This window comes from Sinocyclocheilus anshuiensis, unplaced genomic scaffold (genome assembly GCF_001515605.1).
Source record: "Sinocyclocheilus anshuiensis isolate Anshui unplaced genomic scaffold, SAMN03320099.WGS_v1.1 scaffold426, whole genome shotgun sequence".
NCBI classification, from domain to species: Eukaryota; Metazoa; Chordata; class Actinopteri; order Cypriniformes; family Cyprinidae; genus Sinocyclocheilus; species Sinocyclocheilus anshuiensis.
In genome coordinates, this window is record NW_015542362.1 from 1140382 (window position 1) to 1151352 (window position 10971).

Here is a 10971-nt window from a genome sequence, read left to right on the forward strand (position 1 = left end):
TATATGGCGTGAGGTCACGCCTTCCGGAGGGGGGCGTTATGTCAGACTCTGTTCCATGTTTTGTCTGTGTCTTGCTCCCCAGGTGTTCCTTTCCCATGTTTAATTTGTCACAGGTGTTCCCCATGATGGTTCATTGATCCCAGGTGTCTCGTCATCCCCTCCTCCTGTGTGTATTTAAAGTGTTCCCAGTCCCTAGTTCTCGGTCCGCTATGGAACGTCTTCCTGTGAACGTCTTCCTGTGTTCGTCTCCCTTGGTTCATGCAAATAAAGTCCTGTCAACATATTCTCCAGCGTCTCCTCATCCCTCGTGTGTGTGCAACGTGACAATATTATAATAGTACATAATATTAAAATGTCACTTGGTTTGTGCAATAAATCTTTGTAAATGCAAACAGATCAGTAATGATTTGCTACCACTTTATGACTGATAAATCTATATGCTACTTATATTTTCAGTTTCTGAGCGCTTGTATTCATCTTTAGGTGAGGTTTATTCAAACCAGCAAATGGATAAATGACCAAAAAAATAAAATTCTGCAATCATTTATTCAACCTCTGTTGTTCCAAACCTGTAAGACTTTCGTATAACAGAAAAAAAGAAAAATGTTTTAACTGTTTTAGTTACTATTTAATAAATCGTATCGTATACAATTTGAGGAATTTAACAAGATTTGAGAAAAAAGCGCCACCTGAACTGTTGCCTATTGACACAACTCTTTGTATATGAATTTCTGACATATTCATTTTCAAAATATTGGACCAGCCGCTGCTTTATGTATCTTGACATGCCGAGATAGTAAAGAGGTCAATAAGCAAAGTTTTTTCTCACTTCAGCAAATACTTCTCTTGAGTCATACAATAATCTTTGTATGTTTATTGAAAGCAACTGTTGTAACAGAACTGGCTCCAGTTATTGCCAGTTACTGGTGGTCACTCTGGGGGTGTTCGTTATTGTTTGCACCGGCTGGTGTTGCGTATTTTGAGCGTAGGGAAATACGTTGGGCATGAATCTTCTGCATACACTTTTGCTCCAGCAGCAGTTGCTGTCGATGAGTCTGCAGAGCGTCCTGCTGTTTTTGTAGAGCTAGAGCTCTCTGGAAAAGGAATTTATACTCCTCATGCAGGCTTTTTTTCTCCTGAAACACTTTATTTATATAGGACATCAGGGAGTGAGATGCCTCCTGGGAAAAAGGGAAAGAAAATATCCTGACCTGGTAACTTATGGTGATGTAACTGTATAATTATACTGACTGAATTCACAACAGCATTCACTCACCTTGTTGGCTGATATAGTGAGAGCATGCACAGTGTCTTCTGCCTGTTGCTCACAGCTCTTCCTCTTTTTAATGAAGTCAGCCTTGAGAGCCACCAGAGACTCTGAATGATGACACTGCATGGTAGTCAGCTCCTTCTCCAGCTCAGTGATACGACACGACTGCTGCTGTTTTAGAGTCTACGACACATATAATACATGAATACATATGTAAAAAAAACATTCCACCTCAGTGCAGTATGAAAAAATTATGTCAATTTGAAAACAATGACACAAGTTTCCACTTATTTCAGAAACTATTCAGTTCAATATGCGTTGAATTTTTTTTATAATTGATTCCAATAGTTCATATTAAATGAAAATGCTATAAAAGTCAGGCGTCTTTGAAAGGGGGTCTGTGACTCCAATGAGGACCACAGTGTTAATGCAGGGGTCTGTCAATTGATGTTTGATATGAAAAACTTTTTTTTTTTTAATGAAAATATGTGTGATAAAAAAATTATGATGATTATTCAAATGGATATGCAATTCAATATATGTAAATACACAAATATGGTACTTAGTCTGTGTTATTAAAGGCCAAGTTTAAAATGCATAAATACATTTTATATATGTACCAATAGGTACCCTGTTCCATTTGTCTATCCATCAAATGACGCTTAGTTAGAAAAAGGTAGAATACCCTTCATATAAACAGGATGTGAAAATCCAAATTACATTACAATTTAACCCCAGTACAAATGCCCACAAAAAATAAGAAGAGAGATCCTGCTACCTTAACCTCTTTCAGGTCTGCAATTTCACTATTTAGCAGGGCCAGCTGATTTTCCATCTGCAGGATCTCCATCTGCAACTCTGAAAACACAACCAACACACATCTGAAGTGCAACATTTGATGTTTTAATAGCATCTAGCGAAGTACTGATTGCACCCATTTGTGAATTGATTTGTAACCAAGAAAGCATATGACAAACTGCATCTTCAGTCATTTACAGTACATTATAATCACACATTTATTCTTCATTTCCATTTCCCGTACAGACGCATTAACACTTGTCTTACCATTGGTCTGCTCCTCATGTTTATCCTGCATGTTCTGTCTCTGTCTCTGCAGCTCCTCAAGTTCCTTATGGCTCTGATCACTCAAATTCAATATTGCATTCTGCCTCTTCTCTGCTCTTTTAGACATATATGACATGTACTCTTTCTGCACAGCACAGAGAACAAGAATGATCTGTATATATCTGTGAACATGATATATATATATATATATAAAAGCAATTATATTGATCCGTGTTAATTTGTGAGAACTTACACTTTCAATACGGCTCTGAGCTATCTCATTTTGAAGAAATTCATTTTCTTTTCGTCTGGAGTTGATTGTGTGTTAAATTTTCAAACACTGACATAAATGCACGCCAGTCATATCTGCCAGTTAGAGTTACTGGGCTGGAATGTATTAGGATTTAATCATTCCAATTTCAAAATCATTATGATGGTACACTGACTTCTAAAAAGGTGATTGGCTTCTGTTTCTTTCCCACAAAACTACATACAATTGCTTTAATAGTATAAAATGGTTAGCTGGTCTTAGCTGGTTTAAGCTGGTCTAGATGGTTTCACAGTTGGTTGGCCATCCCCGACCAGATGCAAGTGCTATAAACTCCTCTAAAACCATCAAACCAGACTTGTCTGGAGACAAGCTAACCACGGTAATGTGGTTTCAGCAAGGAATTATGTTTATGTTTGTGCAAAAGGATACTTTTGTTCAACTCTCCTCTTCAGTGTGCATAGGTTCTCAGTTAGGGTCTCATATCTGTGGGTTGCAACGCGATATTAACTAGACTGACGTACTGTCTACATCAAAAGTTATTCCAAATGTTCTTTGCATCTCTACAGATAACTCACTCTCTGTGTAACAGCATCTGTCTCTCATCCTGTCCATCGCTCTCAGCCGAGACACCTGCGTCCTGCTGGCTCTTTGACTCGCTTATCTTCTTTGATGACATCCTGAAACCACCTAGACAAGCTGTTAACTCGCATACAGCACGACTAAAGGATTTCTAACGTATTTAACGTTACTAGCCCAATGAAGCCTCCCGAATCAGTCTAGTTCTTCATTCTTTTCCACTCCCAGAGTTGGTTGCACTGTGTAACCAAGACAACCATAAATAACATTCGCCGAAAGGAGCCAGATTCACAGCATATATGTATAAAAGTTTGTTTTGATCATTTATTTTTAACTCAAAACGTACGGATTCATAATCAAGCCTAATTCATTCCTAATTCAATGTTATTTCGGAAAATCCAACTGCGAACAGCAGTGTTTGAAATGTGTTGTGTGTTGATGTGACACGCTGGCCGGCCGCTAGATGGCGCGAGATGCTCTACTGGAGTCAGTGTTGCCATGTCCGCATATTACAAGCTAATATGGAATTTTTTTCTTCATAAAGTCTCTTATAATAATGGGCTAATGCAAGTTTTATTGGACTTATTGGACTCATTATTATTGGAATAATGTGGTTTGAATCACTTTTAGAATTAGTTTTCATAAACTCAAGCACTTTAAGAAGCAGATGACAACTGCAACTCTTATAATAAAACAGAATGTTATTATCCTTTGATGTGGATGCTAATATAGTTATCGTTATTCTTATAGTTATCCTTAAAGTTATTGTTTTTGGCGTGAATGGGTTTTAAAACAATAAAACATTGATAAAACAGTTAAAATGTCATTGCGATCAACCACTATTTACTGTTCAAGCGTCGCTCTACAAAGACGGAGATTGATTGAGATGGCCAGTTATGTGAAATATTTTAATTATTTTTGTACAACGATATATTTATTGAAAATACATAAGTTTAACATTTTTGTTTTTGCGAGTTTCAATTCATCCTTGCTAATTCTAGTTTACTTAACCAGTGATCCAATGATTTCTATGATTCATTTTAAGCGAAATTAAGTACCCCTTGCTTATTTTGGACTGTTTTCTTTTTTCTTTTTAGAATCGAACCACTATTGGAGCAAGGTTGCTTGTTTATCTTGCGTGATCTGGCAACAACACGTAGAGTGCGTTGAGCGAATAGACAGTAGGCAGAACCGAGCTGACATAGACAAGAAACGTCCACGTTTGACAGTTTGCCAATGTTTGATTTCTAAAAAACAACACATAACAGCAATAATAAAAGCAATTCTTCTCTATCTTCATGCCTTGCGGCTTCAGTTCGCACACTCTGTGTGTGTCGGAGGGGAGGATGCGCGGCTGAAGACTTCAGTCCAGATGACAAGGCGCGGAGAGACTAAAGCATCCGCATCCTGAGCATCCCGACAGACAATCACAGCGATGATGGAGGGGCGACACGAGTTTTTATGCGGTGTTGTTGAGGGTAAGTTTACGAAACATCATTTATCTGGGTGCTTGGGTGGGAGCCACAGAAACGACCAAAGAGATACATGAGATTTATTCGTTAAAGGGCACGTTTAACGTGATTTAGTGCGGTAATGTATTGTCAAACCGTTATTTACTCAAATTATTTACGGGGGAAAAAACAAGAGCCAAGCCATAAAGACACCTATAATTAGCCTCTAAAATAACCCATTTCTAATTCATGGGCTAGTAGGGCAATTCATCTTATTAAGGCGCCGTGGAGCATCCTGGGTATTTATTTCCATATTTATACTGGAGTGTGATAGGAAGCAGCTGGCCAGAAACCATAAGACACACACACACACTCTCAATTACACACACATTTCCGTCCCCTGTGCACACACAGGCATGTTGTGCATATCTCCTAATTGGCCTTACTCTTGTTTGCAGCTCAGTGTCACATTATTGGCTCGGTGGGTGATTTGTCTTTTTTCTCCTGTGAAAATGTCACCCTGCTGGATTCCAGTAGCTTTTTCTTACTGACCCACTTCTGTTCTACAGCTGCAAACTGTAGGACCACACTGGCATGGATATCCAATATCAGGGTTGTTTCTAGAATATGTGGGAAAGAAGAGGGGAGACACACTTTGTGATCTATAAGTAAATCTAACTTTACTTGCATACATACAGAACTCTCACGTAAAGAGATATATACTATGTAACAAATCTATGTCATAATTTATATCATTGCAAATTGTGAACAATATTATCACCCAGCTCTCTATATAAAGTTAGATATTTAAGTATATCCAACTTTATCTGCATACATACATACATACTCACATCAAGCGATATATATATATACTATTCAGCAAATTTGGACTGTTTGACTGTTGCAAAATGTAAACTTTATTATCACCCAACTGTAATTTACTAAGTACAACTATAAAGCATGATGATATTAAGATAATAAACATTAACATCATCTTTTTTTCTGTAAACTTGCCTTGACAAGTCACTGCCAGAGGTGGGTAGATTACTGACAAATTGTAATCCATTACTGATTCCAAACTGTAAAAAAAATTCCGTAAAATTAACGGTAAAAAACCGGCAGCTGTGGTTGCCGGAATTTTACCGTAAAAAATACGGTAGCAACATTTTAGGTTTTACAGTTTTAAATTAAATTCTCAGTTAAATACCGTAATTTCATTAACTGATAGAGTGTTAATATACCAACCTATAAGTACGGAAATCTGTTTTGTACCTTTGTAATACACTGATAACCACCAAATGCAGGTGGTGATGAGAAAGTCACATGATGAAGCAAAGCAGCCTTTAAATAACATATATAGAAGGTGCACAGTGTCATTCACACAAACACTAAACCCCATCATGGTAACATGAAACTGAAATAATGTAATAAACATTCATTTAACAACAGTAGGTGTAACATACAAAACTGATAAGAAAAAACTAAGAAGAAACAGTTATTTAAACAAAAAAAAAAATCAAATTTGAAATGTAACGCAGGGAATTCTGGGAATGTCAATTTACGGTTATTCACTGTAAATTATACGGTCTTTTTCCACTTCCAAAAACGGTATACTACCGTAAAATTACATGTAATGTCCAATACAGTTTTTAACCGTATATAGTAGGGGAATTTACCGTCAGCCATTTAACAGGTTTTTACTGTAGCATTCTTACAGTCTTTTACCGCTAAATTCACGGTCATTTTTTACAGTGCATGGCAAAACTTGTAGTTAGTGACATAATCCATTACATTACACATTTTTAGGTAATATAATCAGACTACTTTTTGATTACTTTTGACCTAACTAAAAAATAAATAGGATAATCTTGTACCATATTGATATAAAAATACAGAGGGTAAGAAAATATATTCCATTTATTGTTATTAACGACATAAAGTGCATTAAACATTACAGTACTTCAAGGTTTCCCAAACTGTAGTTTCGAAAGGAACTGCAGGGATTTGTGAGTTTGATGAAAAGCTAATAATTAATTTGATCATAAAAATGTAAAATTAAAATAACATTTTAAAATAGCATCAATTAATATAAAACACTTACTAAAATAATTGAATATTCACTTGTTTACTTTAAATTATAAATAATTTATTGCTATTGTATAAATAATATGTAATCATGTAATCAATAAAAAAAGTAACTGTAGTCTGATTATGAGTATTTTAAAATGTCATTTAATCTAATTATAAGCACATCATTTTTGGAATCTGATTATGTAATCCAAATTACATGTAATCAATCAGTCACCCAGCGCTGGTCACTGCATATTTACTATGCGAAGCCAAAAGAGTAATATGTCTGAATTCATACTATTCGAAAAGTGCCTGGATCACCTACTTACACCAAGATTCTGGAGCATCATGGGAGAGGACTCGTGAATGGCAGTGAAGTGCTGCAACAGATGCTGGTTTGTCATGTGACAGTGAAAACATGATGAAGAACATCCAAATTTCAATTGTACTCCCCAGTCGTGAAGTTTAAGTTTCAAACCAAAATGAAGTTCCGTCACGAGACAATATGAGATTTCGTATGCAGCTTATTTGTATTGTGAAAAGCACTATACAAATAAAATGGACTTGTCTTGACTTGAATAACCACATGTTAGTAAAGCCAGACTGCTGTTAAGTAAAAGATACACCGAGTTTCTAAATAGATGTTTTCATCCTGATGGCCAGAGCCATACATTCCATACAACATCCTTCTATATAAATGTATTCTATACAAATTATTGATTTGTTATTGTTCACATACCAGTAACCAGTCATGCTATATTCATAATTACTGAAGCAAATCAAGCATGAATATATGCGTGGTTTGTTTTTCCATCAGCATGGCAGCCAGCATGATAAATAATAACCAACCACTGTCTTACCTAATGCAGCAAAATCTAATCCTAGAATGCTAGAACAGCGTCAGTGCCAAATTCTATCAAGTTTTTGGAAGTTAAGATAGAAAATCCATTGGATGTGTCCTGTGAAGTTGTTTATCAGCTCTCAGTACAAGTTAGTTTGAGTTTATTGAGAGGACGGATGCATATTGCAAATGTGGATATGGATGTAACATGGATTGAACTTGTTTTTAATGCTACAATAATTTAATAAATATTAAATATATATTATATATAAATATATAACTTCATGACATTACATGAATTCTGTGTATTTAAATGTTTTACTAATTATTCTAAATGTTTTCTGCACAAGCAACCACAAAACAGTGCAGAATGTTTGCAGCAAAAAGTCTGTGCTTGCTTCAAAAATCTGTTTCTCATTACAGCTTATTCTGGCCAAGAACTACCCACTTAGACGGAAAGAGACCACCTGACCAACATGTGAAATGACCAGCCATAAAGTATTCAGAGTGAATTCAATTAGTGCCATGGTAGTCTTCAGGAAAAATTGTACAGAAAACACAGCTAAATATGTGTATAAACAACTTTAAAAACTATGCAGTTTACTTGTTACAGAGTGCCTCAAAAAAGCTTTGATACATATAATCCTGCGCTGCTTCCCAATGCCCACCCCTAGCGATGGATGGCCCTGATTGCTATTACATAACTGGTCCAGTATAGCATGAAAGCTCCAAGCCCATAATTCAGAGTCTGACCAAAATCCGACTGTTTTGAGTGGGTTGCAGTGAAGAGGAGGTGGAAGAGAACAGAAATATCGAAGCTTTGTGATGGTTATGAAATGCTGCCTTGTGTAAATGGAGAACAAATCACGTGTTTGTCTGCATGTGTTAAAGGTGTGATATATCTGTATATTGTACTCCTTAGGTTTCTATGGGAGACCCTGGTCAATGGAACAAAGGAAGGTGCTATTTCAGTGGTAAGTATGGGATGGGATGACGAGATTGCACTTTATATGCATTTGTATCACTAAAGGGACACAAAATATTATATATTAAATATCTGCAGTTATGTAATGTAACAAGGGATATTTATTTAGATCATGTTGGAAACATGCTGGTATCATAGCAGTACAGTAAAGCTGCCCGGGGGGCAGCACAGAGCAGCTGGTGCCTTGCAGAGGTGTAAAGTCGTGTAGGCAGAGAGACAAGTGGCTTTTTATGACTAATGACTGGACATTGGTGCCAGCATGACTCCACTGAGCCAGTTTCACACATTTTCATACATTAGCCATGGTGAAATCAGTGGCAAGGAACAAGTCCATTTTGAATCAGAGCATGGGTGAAGTAGAAGAAAAGAGAGAAAGTATTATTATTATTTGCTATATTCTTAAAGGAATTGTTCACCCTAAAATGTCAATTTGCTGAACATGTGCTCACCCTCAAGCCATCTAAATGAGTTGTTTCTTTATTGGAAAAGATTTAGAGAAATTTACCATTACAGTGAATGGGTGCCATAAGAATAAGAGTTCAACAGCTGATAAAAGCATCACAATGGTACACAAGTAATCCACACAACTCCAGTCCATATTTGTCAAAGGCGGAGGGTGTGGAAGGCTGGGGAAGGCTAGGGGGAAAATGCCACTGAATTGGACGAAAATGCCAATGCGCAAACAAATTACATATATTACGTCTGTTGCTAACAAAATGAAAATTATTAGAAAGTGTCGATAGCGGCATTAAATTAAGAACTGCTCATGTTGCACCGTATTTCATTTTACGCGTTTTTACAGTGTTGAGGATTATAACCAATCACATGCGATTCTGTTGAGCTTAGGAATGCAATGGCCAATCAGAGGCGTTCAGATGAGTCATCGCTGAAACTCATCAGTTTTGAGTGCGCGCGCGTTCGTTGACTGAATTCCGCTTATTCTCTCACCATAAACAACAAAGCGCAGATGTAATAAGTACAACGTAAGAGATTCATTTCAAAGTGTAGACAACTTTGCTTAAACTCGCGATAGATCAAAGTTAATGATATGTCACTTTCTGTATAATTTATTCACTGTTTGAATAACCTTGGAAAGGAAATGTTTTTATTAAACTGTAATCATGTTAAATACAAATTCAGTCCCATTAAACATATTGTATTAGCCTACATGACACCCATGTCTGGTTCTTGTCTAAAAAGATGGGTTTATGATGTTTGTAGTTAATAGATTTGGCTGCTTTTTGCCTTACCCTGGAGTTGGTTCACCCTCCGCCTATGATATTTGTACTACATAAATCCATCATTAGGGTGTTTTAGATGTTAATTGATGGATGGAGTCATGTGGATTAGTTGTGATGTTTTTATCATCTGTGTGTACTCTCATTCTCATAGCACCCATTCACTGCAGAGGATCCACTTGTGAGCAAGTGATGGAGTGTTAAATTTCTCCAAATCTGTTTCAATGAACAAACAAACTCATCTACATCTTGGATGGATGGTGAGTAAATATCCAGAAAATGTTCATCTTGGGGTGAACTTTTTGAGGTATTCCTGCTGAAAACGCCATCTTTCCATGATGGTTCAGCCTGATTTAGTGCTGGTCTAGCTGTTTGCCATTATGGTTTCCAACAAAACTGAAGCTGTTGGTCAAGCTACTCTTCCTGGTTTATCTAGCTAAAAATCCTGGAGGTGACACCAACACATCGGCACTTAAAACAAGTATTTGCTGCTGTCCTGTATTGAGTCCCTGCTCCCATTCAGTCAGAAAGCAGTTTTCTCTCTCTCTGCTGCAGCACTAATGAACAAAGCTCACGCTTTACTCAGTGAGCTGGCATTAACTAGTAGATTCGATCAGCAAAAATGAAGTTCTCTTCCCTTTAAGTTTGGTAAAGCAGATTTTCTTAAACTTGAAAAAAGATGAATAATAGCTTGTGATTGATATATTCTTTCCCATTCTGAGACATCTTTAGAAACACATGGTATATGGCATACATACTATATGTGAAAAATTACTGATTTGTATATATTTTTCAGCCTGTTCTGATTGATGCCTTGGGTTGTGACGTCCAAATCAGTAGAATTTACATTAATGTACAATGGCTCGGACATGACAGAAATTAAGAGTGTGTGGGAATCCATCTGCACAGGAAGAAAGGAGAAAAGCGAGAGAGTATCCTACCCACCCACACACACAAGTGAAAGAGGCACTGGTCCAAACTCAACCCTGGATGAAAAGATTAATAGTGCAGGCGAAAGAAGGGGAATGAGAACTTTTACACGCTTGACTGAGAGTGAAGCGATTGTGCTGATGCAGTAGATGATGGGAGAGAAGGAGGAGAAAAGGGAAGTGGGGGAGGAAGAGTGAACGATAGATTTGTGCATTAGCATTTTAAATAGTTTGGAGAGGTAGAGACCCAAAATTAGCTTTGTGTGTGTGTGTGT

General features: G+C 36.9%; 2 protein-coding genes across 3 annotated transcripts in view; one reads left to right on the top strand and one right to left on the bottom strand.

Annotated features, from left to right (window-relative positions):
• Nucleotides 1-1307, bottom strand: part of LOC107691983 (butyrophilin subfamily 1 member A1-like) — a 4830-nt gene extending 3523 nt beyond the window's left edge. Inside the window, exon 1 of the mRNA XM_016490854.1 lies at nucleotides 1277-1307. The gene's annotated coding sequence lies outside the window, so the exon portion shown is untranslated. The remainder of the gene's footprint in view (nucleotides 1-1276) is intronic.
• Nucleotides 1308-4326: 3019 nt separating this feature from the next.
• Nucleotides 4327-10971, top strand: part of LOC107691946 (protein O-GlcNAcase-like) — a 17601-nt gene continuing 10956 nt past the window's right edge. Inside the window, exons 1-2 of one of the 2 annotated variants that reach the window (XM_016490800.1) lie at nucleotides 4327-4660; nucleotides 8467-8518. In XM_016490800.1, the coding sequence (XP_016346286.1) occupies nucleotides 4618-4660; nucleotides 8467-8518 (95 nt within the window). In that variant the 5' untranslated portion in view covers nucleotides 4327-4617. Of the gene's footprint in view, nucleotides 4661-5274; nucleotides 5302-8466; nucleotides 8519-10971 lie in introns of those variants that run through there. The other variant, XM_016490801.1, reaches the window with a different exon arrangement.